The 12,564-nt window shown below is 35.1% G+C and overlaps 1 protein-coding gene across 1 annotated transcript in view; it reads right to left on the bottom strand.

Annotated features, from left to right (window-relative positions):
• LOC144442030 (inositol 1,4,5-trisphosphate-gated calcium channel ITPR3-like) overlaps positions 1–12,564 on the bottom strand; it is a 46,448-nt gene that overhangs the window by 6,953 nt on the left and 26,931 nt on the right. Inside the window, 19 exon segments of the mRNA XM_078131301.1 lie at positions 401–570; positions 1,217–1,362; positions 1,944–2,055; positions 2,337–2,489; positions 2,838–2,945; positions 3,248–3,397; positions 3,944–4,054; positions 4,388–4,579; positions 5,466–5,562; positions 5,958–6,055; positions 6,472–6,628; positions 7,042–7,118; positions 7,942–8,017; positions 8,280–8,339; positions 9,249–9,438; positions 9,934–10,069; positions 11,149–11,217; positions 11,468–11,575; positions 12,093–12,176. Of these exon segments, the coding sequence (XP_077987427.1) occupies positions 401–570; positions 1,217–1,362; positions 1,944–2,055; positions 2,337–2,489; positions 2,838–2,945; positions 3,248–3,397; positions 3,944–4,054; positions 4,388–4,579; positions 5,466–5,562; positions 5,958–6,055; positions 6,472–6,628; positions 7,042–7,118; positions 7,942–8,017; positions 8,280–8,339; positions 9,249–9,438; positions 9,934–10,069; positions 11,149–11,217; positions 11,468–11,575; positions 12,093–12,176 (2,294 nt within the window).

Genomic DNA, 12,564 nt, shown 5'->3' with positions numbered 1-12,564 from the left:
GAGCATTGAATATTTGTGTTTCAGTGTTTATTTTCGTCAGATGAATAATCATGAATATGCAAAGCTCACATGCTGAATATTCATGCCTAAGACACAAGAGGCAACAATGTACCTCTAAAAGAACAACAGAGGTGAAACGACTTTCGACTTGGTGTTTCTTGACAGTCTAGTTACACTTTAATGTGAAATCATGAAATTGCTCTCCAGACCCAAAAGTTTATGAAAATACCTCTGTTTCCTACAGATGTGTTCCTTTTCAACATGTTTGTGTCATGTAAACCATTGTGTGTACATGAGTAACATTAAGTAGCAGAGCACCCTCCCACCTCAAATAGAAGTCCATATTGATGTATATGAAATAACATGTTCCTTCCAAATGTCACAAAATGACATTACTTACATCAGTGTAATGAAGAATCTAGCAGGTTGAATAGACAGAATCTTCTGTTGGTATCTGATATCATCGATAATATCTTTAGACCAGTCTGTTAAATCCGTTATCTTGTCACTTGGTGATTCTCTATTGATGTTCCATTTCAGTTTTTCTTTCACCTCCTCTCTCAAAACATTCTGAATGGTGTACAAGAATAGAGATTGATTAAGACTTGTCACTTCGCTGTGATGTATAAATGGATCTCTAATATTACTGGTTGGTCATGCGAAAAAATTGATGTTGTTTATGTGTATATGTCGTCATGGAAACTTGTCATTGTTTATTTTGCACATAAGGAAGAACAAATGAACAATGTATAAGCGTTGACTATATCTTCAAACTAAGACGGTTTTTGGTCAGTATCAACGTTTTTTTTCTATCCATTTTGTCCGTATCTATCCCGTGATTACAATTTAATATGTTTAATTGTGATCACAATCAGAAGTTTAGATAAAAGTAAACAAGACAACTTGATAGCATTGTGAACTATATTAGATCAACAAATCTAGTGTAACTTATGTCAACCTATCATAGAGTGTAACCTGGTATATGAAGGTAAATGTACGACCGCATTTCAATATTTCAATGTGAGAGCAAATTAGAGGCAATTTAAAAACACAAATTGGATCTGATCATGACAATATTATGTTACCGACAAGCACACAGACAAACAAGGAATAAATGATATCTTCCCATATTGTCAAAGTTTAACGAAACTTTAGTATATATGGGCGACTTTTTATTCAGCAAACAAAAGTGCTTGAGAAAATGAAATTAATATACCTGATCTTGGATCCTGAAGTGTACCTTTTGAATTTGTCCATCTTTGAGTAATTCTACAGACATGGAATTGTTGGAATAAAAGTTCCAGGCTTTCTGACAAAGCTCTACATCTAGATCACCACTATCAACTGCAGCCTTAGTAAGATCTGTAAGGTAATATATTTATGAAAAAGCTGTATTTGTTGCATTGTTATATATAGTACTGTACATTCGAGAAATGACATGGCATCATGTAGTAATGTTTAATACATTAGGAAAACCAAGCAAGTTCAGTATATTGGACACCAGGCTTTCACCTCAATCGATTAGAGCGTAAGTTTGTATGTTGTAGTATAGGTGAGACCCACTATCAACTGCAGCCTTAGTAAGATCTGTAAGGTAAAATTTGTATGAAAAATCTGTATTTGTTGAATTGTTATATATAGTACTGTACATTCGAGAAATGACATGGCATCAAGTAGTAATGTTTAGTAAGCTTATTGCAGTAAGAAAACCCAGCAAGTTCATTAGCCTAAGGATAGATTATAATTACTTCATTATTAACTTCATACCGAGATGATTAAGAATATTCATAGATAGATATTTATTATTGAATATTCTTGACTATTGATGTTTTATATCCGCTTTATGAAAAATTAGTACGATTTCTTATAATTAAGTTTCTAGCTGCACTTGAAATTTTAGCTAAAATGTCGGTAGCCTTAAATATATATGATTTTAAACTTACATTTTCTGTTAATCTTTCCATCAACATCAACGTCTTCAAGTCTGCATAGTATGTGAAAGAAGACAAATCCCATAGAGCTATTGTGTTCTCTATCTTCTTCTGCCTCTGGCCTCTGTAGAGAAGCAATAATAATTGAACGTCATTTACGTTATAATAATGATCCTGGTATATTATTTAAACTTACTTAAGTGAATTGTGCAAGAGAAATATTCTAATCTGAAGTTCCATTTTATGATTTTTAATAGAAATCTCACTCCGAGTAAATCAATCTCATAGGCAAATGACCATGCTTAAATATCTTAATTTCGTCACAGATGTGGCATTCTTTCCTGCAGACCTTGGAATCCCCATGTACTGAATCTCAGAAGTAAAGATTTCTAAGAAGTGAATCACCTTGTATTCTTCATAGTATTGTACCATGTGCATGTGTATAGCATGGACATCTAAAGTTTCCTTCACTTCTACTGCTAATGTTGAACATTCAGGGCCATTTTCCTCAATCATGGACATGATGAGGTTTGCAATGTACCCTTTCAGCTGGTTAATCTGTGGAGGTAGAATGATGGACAGAATGATACATTTTGACATGTAAATATAGACCCATTTCTTCTGTTTCAGAAAAAGGGGGCAAGCTTTATTACACTTATGGGTGAGGATTTGTCATAAGTGCGATTTTGGATACTGTTCCAAATGTACTGTTTTGAGAGAGAGAGAGAGAGAGAGAGAGAGAGAGAGAGAGAGAGAGAGAGAGAGAGAGAGAGAGAGAGAGAGGGGGGAGAGAGAGAGAGAGATACAGACAGACAGACAGACAGACAGACAGAGACAGACAGACAGACAGACAGACAGACAGACAGACAGACAGACAGACAGACAGAGATGGGAATATTGCCTTACATCTCCTTTTTCTTTAACTTTACTTGACAAATTGGTATCTCTCAAGATGTAGTTTGTGTACTCAATGATTTTGCTTTCAAAGATCACCATTGAATTTGCATGGTTACCCTGAAAATAAAAAAATAGAATAAAACATATGCGCATGATTTGTAAAGGTCAATAGAATTGATGAACAAAGTTGTAATTTTCAATGCAACTATGTGTGTAAGTGATTCTAATATTCAATAAAAGGCATATAACCACACATGTATGTACAACTTAACCAGAATTATGTGGGTTTTTTTCCAATTTTCTCACCAAATTAAACATGAAAAAACACTCCCCCAATCTAAGTGACAATTTATTATATATGTTAGTACTTGTTCAGCTAAGCGCTTTAGTTTGCAACTAAAACCATGATTTTAACTTACTGATGCAAACTCGTTGAGTGTACTATACAGTTCTGTCACCAATGATATAGTGGAGTCAGTGATATTGGCGAAAATCAAATCTAGAAATCTGGTTGTTTCCTCAACAAGATTGACACTTTTGATATTGTCAGGCTGCTGTCGAAGATAATTCTGCAAAATTAAATATTTATATTCATAATTAGGTACATCACTAGTATGTTATATGCTGATACCAATATTATTATTATGATAGGGTTGACAATAATGAACTGTAGGCTATTTCATCAGTTTACAGTAACTAGTTTTGCAGCAGTATGCCTTCACTGGTGAACACAGTCACGTTAACACATCTAAATAATTTCCAAGGTTAATGGTAATGTGTGTGCCAACTTAGTGTCAGTAAAAAAGAACAGTTTGAAATATTACAGCTGTTGGAAACTATTTTGTGACTTAATAATAATAACATCTAATATAGGGTTAGACACTTGAATGAAGTCTCTGTGTATGATAGTTTTTGTGTTGTATAGAAATCAATGATTTAGAAATCCAAATCGATTGTATTAGCTTCTACCTTGAGGCGGGGAGGAGGGGGGAGGGCTAATTAAAAGGAACGGAGTTACATAGGCTTTAAGTGCTCAATATCTGACACTGTATAAATATCAATGTTCATATCAGATATATACTAAAAAAGTGAATGCATTCAAATTTACTGCATACCTGTAAACGTGTATGTTGACCATCACACATACTTCCAAGTATTCTTAGAAGTAGTTCAATAAAGCCTTCATCTTTAAATGCCAAATCATCATCTCTATCATCTTTAGATTCCTATAGGCAGTGCAATGAAAGAAGGAAACACATCATATACAAAGTAATGAAACTGTTTGATACATGTACAGTTTTATGCATTAGCTATAGGTTTACCACAAAGAACAATTCCCGGACTGCATGGGGTATATGCATTATTATGTTACGTATTCTTGAAGAACTACAACCCTTTATTTGCAAATGTCACATTGCCCTTCGTTGTAAACCACAGACCTGTTTACAACTGTCACACCGTCCAAAACGTATCCGCTCCATATTTCGTTGCATCAAGAGAAATATATGCTCTGGCTTGCGATAATTGTATAGCCATAAAACAAAGTAATGCATGCCTACCGTTGAATCCACACTTGGAAGACCTGATTGATTTCTTTCTTCATCAGCAGAACATGCACGTGAGGTAGATGGGGTTACCATTTCCACACTGTCTTCGCCCATTGAACCGCCCTGGTTTAATCCACTGCCTGTAGCATTTATCGTCTCCTGTCGGTTTCGACTGTTTCCAGGTTTACTTTGAGATGTGTCTCTCTAAAAAATAGAATTATAGCATAAAGTAGTCAATGGATCTCCTAAGTCCAATATTCCATTAATTTATCATATAATAATTATATTCCAACATAATAATAACATTCCAACAGTTTTCAGATTATTGAGAGATTAACATACATCCTTCAAATTACATATATGTATTGTTACAGACTATACTGCCAAAGTAAACATCCGATCAGACAAAACTAGTGTCAATGACAAAATCTGCTTATTTAGATTACATTACAACACACATCATGGTATACCTTCAAGATTTCAAATTTGTACAAAATTGTGGACAAAAAGGCATTCCTATTTCCTTATTTAATAACTGCATGCTACTCCAAAGTGTTGCCGCTGTATGTTATTATGTGGAATTAGTTCAATCATTTATTTGTCTGATATTACTGTAAAGCTAAAATGACCCACCGTGCCGACTGACATTAATCGCGGGGTTTTTTCTAATGTTTATCAATGATATGAATAGAGATTTGCATCCGAGTTGACCTTGAGGAATTCACTGATAATTGCGAGGATTACATTGTTATTTTCAGCATACAAATATGCGTGTACTTTGGAGTCAGCATACTAGGCTATTGTGCTGTTATTAAAATAATGTTACATCTCGTTAACTAAATTTCTTTAACCGTATTGAGAAACCATTGAACAACAATTTCGTACATCATTCCGACCAAAGTTTTTACTCCCAATTTACTCCTGTTAGTGCCAATATTAGATCTACTTCCAGTCACCCTTCCTTTTCTAGCGGTCTCAAAACAACTTGTAATTATATGTATGAGAAAGAAGCTATACTTGTGGTGCACGCGTGCAAATGTTTGTAGATTGTTTGATTCTCAGTTAAACACGTTATATAAGATTAAGTTACCCTTGCCGTAGATTGACGATGGCTGCTGTTTTTGCGAGGGTTGTGTCTTTGATTGACTTCATCTCTTCTCTCTCTATACTGGATGTTCAGGGCTTGTCTGGCGAAATTAGAGGACCAAACACATAGAAAATTCTAATTAATAAGGAATCTTCAGAGTCAAGCTAGAGTTACGCTAGCCTTAGGTCATAGCATAGGTAACATATATATATGAACATTATAAATTATAGATTCTTTACTTCTGGATACAGTACTCTCTATAAAATACTCTAACACGACCTAAAACTACTTACACACATATATATAAATGCAAAATGAACGAGTGAGACAGTCCAAATAAATAGATGCAATCCGAAAGTTTCAAATAAAAATTCTTTTTCTGGGTATTCAAGGCACGACATACTCTCTCTCTAAGTGTAACATTGCAATCACAACAACATATCGGAAATGTATTATCAACTCTTGATATCAACACATATTAAGGAATTCACTTACTTTTCTCTAATAGCCATAGCTGACAATTGCATTCTCTTTTTAACAGTCACAAAGAAGTACTCTTCTCTCGTACTCAAGAAATACTCAATTAGGCTCTCCTGTAACGAAATAGGTCTTTATGAGATTAAAGGGACTCAGATATTATATCCATCCATCCTTTCATTCATTCATTCATTCATTATTCATTCATTCAGTGAGTCAGTCAGTCAGTCATCCTTACCTACCTCCATCCCTCCCTCCCTCCCTCCCCATCCAGCCACTACATACTCTGATACAAATACCTAAGTATAGTTACCATTTATACGTAAAGAAACAGCTAAAATCTAAATACGTAATGCCAGGACAAATGCTCATTCCTAATTCCATTTTATATAACCGAAAAGTAAATGTATCTGGATTATACAGTTATATTCTTGCAAAACTTGAAATAATTCAAATTACTACAAATATCTTAGTTAATATTTGTAATTTTGTCCAATTAATGTTTCTCATCAAACAACATGTCTTTGCTAACCTGTACATTTTCATTGCCATTAAATAGCATAGCAGAAAGGAATGCCAGCACTTCTCTGGCCAAATCATCGCTTGTCCTAGCAAGAAGTGGAAGAACTTTCAACATGGCGCCATATTTATTTAGTTCATTCTGGACATCTTTAATCTTGTTAAGCTGACTGTGGTAGAGAGTAAGATTATGATGGTTTTAATTATCGTGATAATGTGATATATATATGATACATTTATGTATGTATGTATGTATGTATGTATGTATGCATGTATGTATGTATGTATGTATGTATGTATGTATGTATGTATGTATGTATGTATATATGTTTGTATGTACGTACGTATGTACTTATGCATGCATGTATGTATGTATGTATGTATGTATGTATGTATGTATGCATATGTGTGTATGCATGTATATATATATATATATGTGTGTGTGTGTGTGTGTGTGTGTGTGTGTGTGTGTGTTTCAATAAGCCAATGGTGTGTAATGAAAATGGGGTGGTTTTTTGAACATCTGAAAACATTTTTTTTATGTAAGCAAATGAAATTCACACAATTGATTAATTGTACTTACACTTCGTATTTCTTGGGATTTTCACTCCAATCCTCGGGCAGCTGTCGTTCTTCGTTGTGAATTAAGGTCCTCAGTAGCTACGAAAAGGGTGAAATATACATGTCTACAGTGAAGTTTGCAACACATCAATATGAAGGCTGAATGACTCGAGGAATATTATAATGAAGAAATATTTATGCAATTGACCGAAGACATGGCGATAGCATGTGTCCTTACTTATGACCAGGAATCATTCATTTTAAATAACAATACTGCGTGGATACCTCAGTATATATAATGTACATATGTGTGCAATCTGAATAAAATCTGCTGTGATGAAAGCGACTAGATGCTTTATTTACCGCTATTTCCATCGTTTTGTGTCATTTGTTTTGTTATGGGTGATGGCCGCCTTCCAACGGCGATCACCCGGAACAAACCAAACGATAGGAAGATGGAAATAGATGTAAATGACGGCATCCAGCCGCTTTCACCACATCAGATTTTAATCAGTTTAATGTCTGGGTGTCTATGTTAAGATTTTGTTCTTAACGATTAAAAAGAAATGTTATTTCAAAACAACTGAATTCTAAATAAGTTGTTCACCTCGCCTTGTTCAGTAATAGAGTAAATTGGACGGATGCCGTCGTATTTCATGTGCATGATTTACTTCAGGACAAACTTAGAATTTAATGGTATTGCTTATACCATCACTGGCATTTGTTTTATCAATGAAAACCAACCTCTTTTCGCTTTCTGCTACCATCGCCTCTTAATTTCAATATTTGGTATGTTCACTTTTAACAAGATTCATTTCAATTGTAAGCAGACTCACTACATGATTGGTATTAGTTTGACAAGTCATTACGAGTGCTTTTGATGCCCACAGCTATCGGAATCAAAGGCTTTATAAATATATACCTGCAGACATTTCACGTCCAACGTTTCCTGTTGTAATCGCTCCCTCTCACTACCTTTGGGGTTTTGTCCAGAGATTCTGAAAAACAAGAATATTTCTGTGTTGCAACAACCTTTCCACATATGACAAATGTTATACTAATACGATTTCGGTCCGGGATCTCTAGATTTGTTAGAAGAGTTAACAAACCTCTTACTGAGTGTACGTGTAGAGTGAGTCACATCGTTAAACCAAACAGTTGAATGAATGTGTTTGATTTGCGTTCAAAAGAACTCTTCTTTCGCACACGTTTTCTTGAATTGAAACAACAAGAGTACGTTTAGCGATAGCTAGTACTTACTTGAGCTGTTCCACTAGCTTACGAGCATTTGCATATCGTGAAGACATCAACTGTGTCATTCTATTTTCAGGAAGAATGTTAACTAAGTCCGGTGAATGTTCATCAAAATCCTCATCATCTGGATGTTCCTCTTCCCTACAATATTGATTTATATATATATATATATATATATATATATATAACTCGGTGAGTATCAATCTGCTAAAACAGTGCTCTATACCGCAGTGGCAGAGCGCAATAGTTTTGGTAGTGCTGGAACTCTTTCTTGGTTGTAACTCGGAGTTTCACGCATAGTGCGATCATCAGACAACTGTTGTTTGATGATCGCACTATGCGTGAAACTCCGATTTACAACCAAGAAAGAGTTCCAGAACTACCAAAACTATATATATATCATATCACTCAACATAAACATATTAGTATGGTTACTGTAATGCTTTGGGGGTCAAGGCTTAGTTTCTTTGTAAACTTTGATGGGGAACACATCTTTCATGCGAAGGTTAAGAAGTAGGCTGAAAAATAGGGTTAGAAGTAGTCGTAAACCAGTAGGTAACACTCTTTCAATAAACGCGTCATTCGAACAAATGAATTCCCAACAAAAAGTGGAATCAAAACATAAAACAATGTGTATAATACCAGGTTGCCTCTGACAAGCGAAAAATGTGACCTGGTTTGAGTGTGAATGTGGATGCAGTTGTATAATGAATATCATCGTTATTATCACCACAATATGAAAAAAACATGTCTCAGTTGCAGCGAGCGCAGGTTCAATTTTGTATGATTAAACTACCAATATCAGGTACTCAGGTCAGTTGCGTTTAAAATAAACCATTGTAGTAATGAATATATTACAAATTCACAATGCTCTTAAGGAATATCGCACAGAGTTTATACTTATATAAATGTTGTACTTGTTCATACGTATATATAGGACACAACTGTTACAAATGTACAGGTTTATGCACTTACTCGACTTCCTCGAGTTCTCTACCATACATTGCAGGTTCTATGGGTCCAATTTGATTGTTTCGTGTACCTGACGTCACTTGTTGAGTGTTTGTAGGGTTAGGGGACTTATGTTTGGTTATGAAACACTTGACATGGTGTTGGAATTCCTCACCAAGAGGCAACTCTTCATCTCCATCTACCTCAGAGTATTCTGGTGGAAGATCAACAATCAAATCATCTTTCTATGTATAAATCATTCACAGTAAACACCAGTGCACAACATTTCACAGTGTATCTGTAAAACGTGGAAGATTTATTTTACGCACAGTGGCATTATTTGGTTATTGTACCGTACGCATGCCAAATTGAACTTGTGTGAACAAGAAATATGTGATTTATACCCTGCTTGTTCTACGTCAGGATAACTCGTTTCTATGCCATTGTTCTGTAGCGCTTGAAATGCGAGTCAAAACGTTTCAAATCAACAAATGTTTCACAATGTTTCATTCGAACATGAAATTATGCTTGCAGATGTATGTTTATATCATTTCCCAAACATTGTTTTCAATCAGAAAATATTCGTCACCTGAAATCTTGTCAGTTCTCGTCATAGACACTAAGTTACAAAGCCCCCCTATATTCATACGTCAGGTGTGTTACTAAGACTTTGTTACTTCCTTCCTATTCCCCCTTTCTTTTTCCTCACCTCTTTCCATGTCCTGGCCCCTCCTCAATTGAACACCAACTTTATTTTCACCTCCATAAGCCAACTTGAAGTTCTCGGCAAACACGTTCAGTAAACGATTAACCTCTGTCTCCTCTTTGTACCGATTTTCATACTCCTTTAATTTGTCAAGAAGAATTTATTGTCAATGTAAAATAAAATAAATCCAACCTGAGCAATCTACATAGTTTAATCGTGTACAATTTAAACAATTTGTTATACACAACTGCCGACATCAAACCATGGAAGAACTCTACAAACAACTGAATTGGATTAAGAACACTTGGCACAGTATGTCGGAAGTACAGAGACATTACATTCCATCATTTGATAAAAAAGGCTTTATAGCCACTTTACATAATAGTTGACGTTCACAAATACATTCCCAGTTCCCCTGGTGGACATAAAGCTTTTGTTATCAAACCATGGTGTGTAACACAGGTCTATGCTGTTCCAACATGCTGAGCCACGTGATATCAATCCAATTCATTTGTTTATTTTCCAGGTTTGTAATAGGTTCCGTTTGTCCACAGTCTGATGTCGGTAGTTGTAGTAGAAATGATTATCAATTGTAAGCTTAATCTTGAGAATGAACAATGGCAAACGCAATAACCAAACGCCTTTTTATTTTTAATCATATATTCCAGTAAACCTTATGTACATAGTTGTTGTATTTGATTACACCATTCTTAACTTTACTCTTGATTATTGTTCTTGAAACTTGGCGGAAGCTTAAGTATATCATTTGTTCAAGTGAATACAACCACTTTATTTGCAGCGTTCTCCAGAACAACAACAATGTTCGGGAATTCTTAGATTGTTATCTCTCAACAAGGCATTGGGATAAACACGTTTCCGTCATCAGCAAATAGTTTAAATTTGACACACATGCACATCACATATTTTCAAAAAGAATTACATGATTTCCACTACTGCCTAGATTTCGAATTCGTGTCAGCAATACACCAATGAATGATGTCAAGAACTACTAGGTGTTAATAATGACATGGTGACCATGCAGGGCATGCGTGTTTAAATACAAATTTTTCCTCCTAACATACAAGAGGATTCCTTACCAACTTCTTACCAACAACCGATCTGTTAGTGGTAAGTAAACGAAAATAACTTTAATGGATATTGGAATGCAGTGAGGCGGTATTAAAATTAGCAAAGTCAAACTTGAAATGTAATACTAACCATTCTAGCAGTACTTTTGACATTTTGATATCCAGAGTTGTTAAGACACGTTGACAGGAACGTCTTTACCTTTAAGGAAAAACAGTATAACTCAGATATTGCAGTTTCACAGTTTTTAAAACAAACTATTATGTTAACTCGAAGTCTGTCTGTCTGTCTGTCTGTCTGTCTGTCTGTCTGTCTGTCTATCTACCTCTCCCCTCCCTCCTTCGCCCTCCCTCATCACACTTTTTTTACTGGCACTCCCATAAATATAAAATGATTGTTTCACTTTGACGAACATAATTCAAATACCCAAAAAACACAAGCTTTTACTTACCTCATCATCGGGTAATTCAGTCACGTTTAGTAATGCTGTTGTGGCTGACTTCATTGTCTCCAAATGAGTCTTATTGTGTATTGATGTGTGAGTTCTTTTCACAAAGGCCTAAGTGTATAAAACAGAAAATAGCATCTAATAGTATCTATCTTTTCAATTCCTATTTCTGCTGCTCTTCAGACATTTCTTTTATTTTCCATTTCGTGTGAAAGTATCATTTTGTTGATGCGTCTTCTTCCGGGCAATGACCTTTCAAAAACATTCTCTTTTTTTGTACGTCACGTAAAATTAGTTGTTGGTGATAATCAGCAACTATAGCGAATTAATTTTACATGAACAGCACAAGGTCCCCAGAATTGAAATGTACTGTAGATAGAAGCAGACAGAAACGGGCCTAGATTTTGCTTAAAAAGACGTGTTATCTTCCATTTGTGGTAGTATTGTTGAAGACACCGTAGGTAATTAGGTAGGATAGTAGCTATCTAGCTAGATTCGATAGGTATTAGCCAGGTAGGGTAGCTAGCTAGGTTAGGTAGGGCTAGATAGGTCGGTAGGTAGGTAGGTATGTAGGTATGTAGGTACGTGGGTAGGTAGTTTTTGGTTCCATAAAAATGCCATTACTTACCATAATACTTCGAGTAAGCTTATTTAGGGTTTGAATTTCTTGAGGATACTGTTCGTCTTTGTGGTAGATCTGCTTACAGAAAACCTGCATTTGATTGAGAGCAGACAACAGTTTAGGGTACGCATTATGGCGGCTGTTTTGGTTGCGCACTGTAAGTACATTTAAAATTACATGGTTGCAAAAGGGAATAGTTTCTGATAGCAATCTCCTGGAAAACGAAAAAGTGCTGTTAATATGATTATCATAATTTTGTTTTCCTATAAGTTCATTAATTCATATGGAAATTTTGTTTTTAAAAATGTGTTTCCCATCTCTAGTTGACGCCGCCGACCCTAAACATTTTTTTAAACATTTAAAATGAAAAGATAAGAAATTGTTTGTCTTCTTGACCTTCATACGCCTCTGTATTCTTCCCCAGTGATGCCTGTACATATTTCATCAAACTATCACAGAAGGGGTATTCTGAATGACA

This window comes from Glandiceps talaboti, chromosome 11 (assembly GCF_964340395.1).
Source record: "Glandiceps talaboti chromosome 11, keGlaTala1.1, whole genome shotgun sequence".
In the NCBI taxonomy this organism is placed as follows: Eukaryota; Metazoa; Hemichordata; class Enteropneusta; family Spengelidae; genus Glandiceps; species Glandiceps talaboti.
Note: the sequence above shows the minus strand (reverse complement) of the source record. Positions and strands in the feature narration are given on the sequence as shown.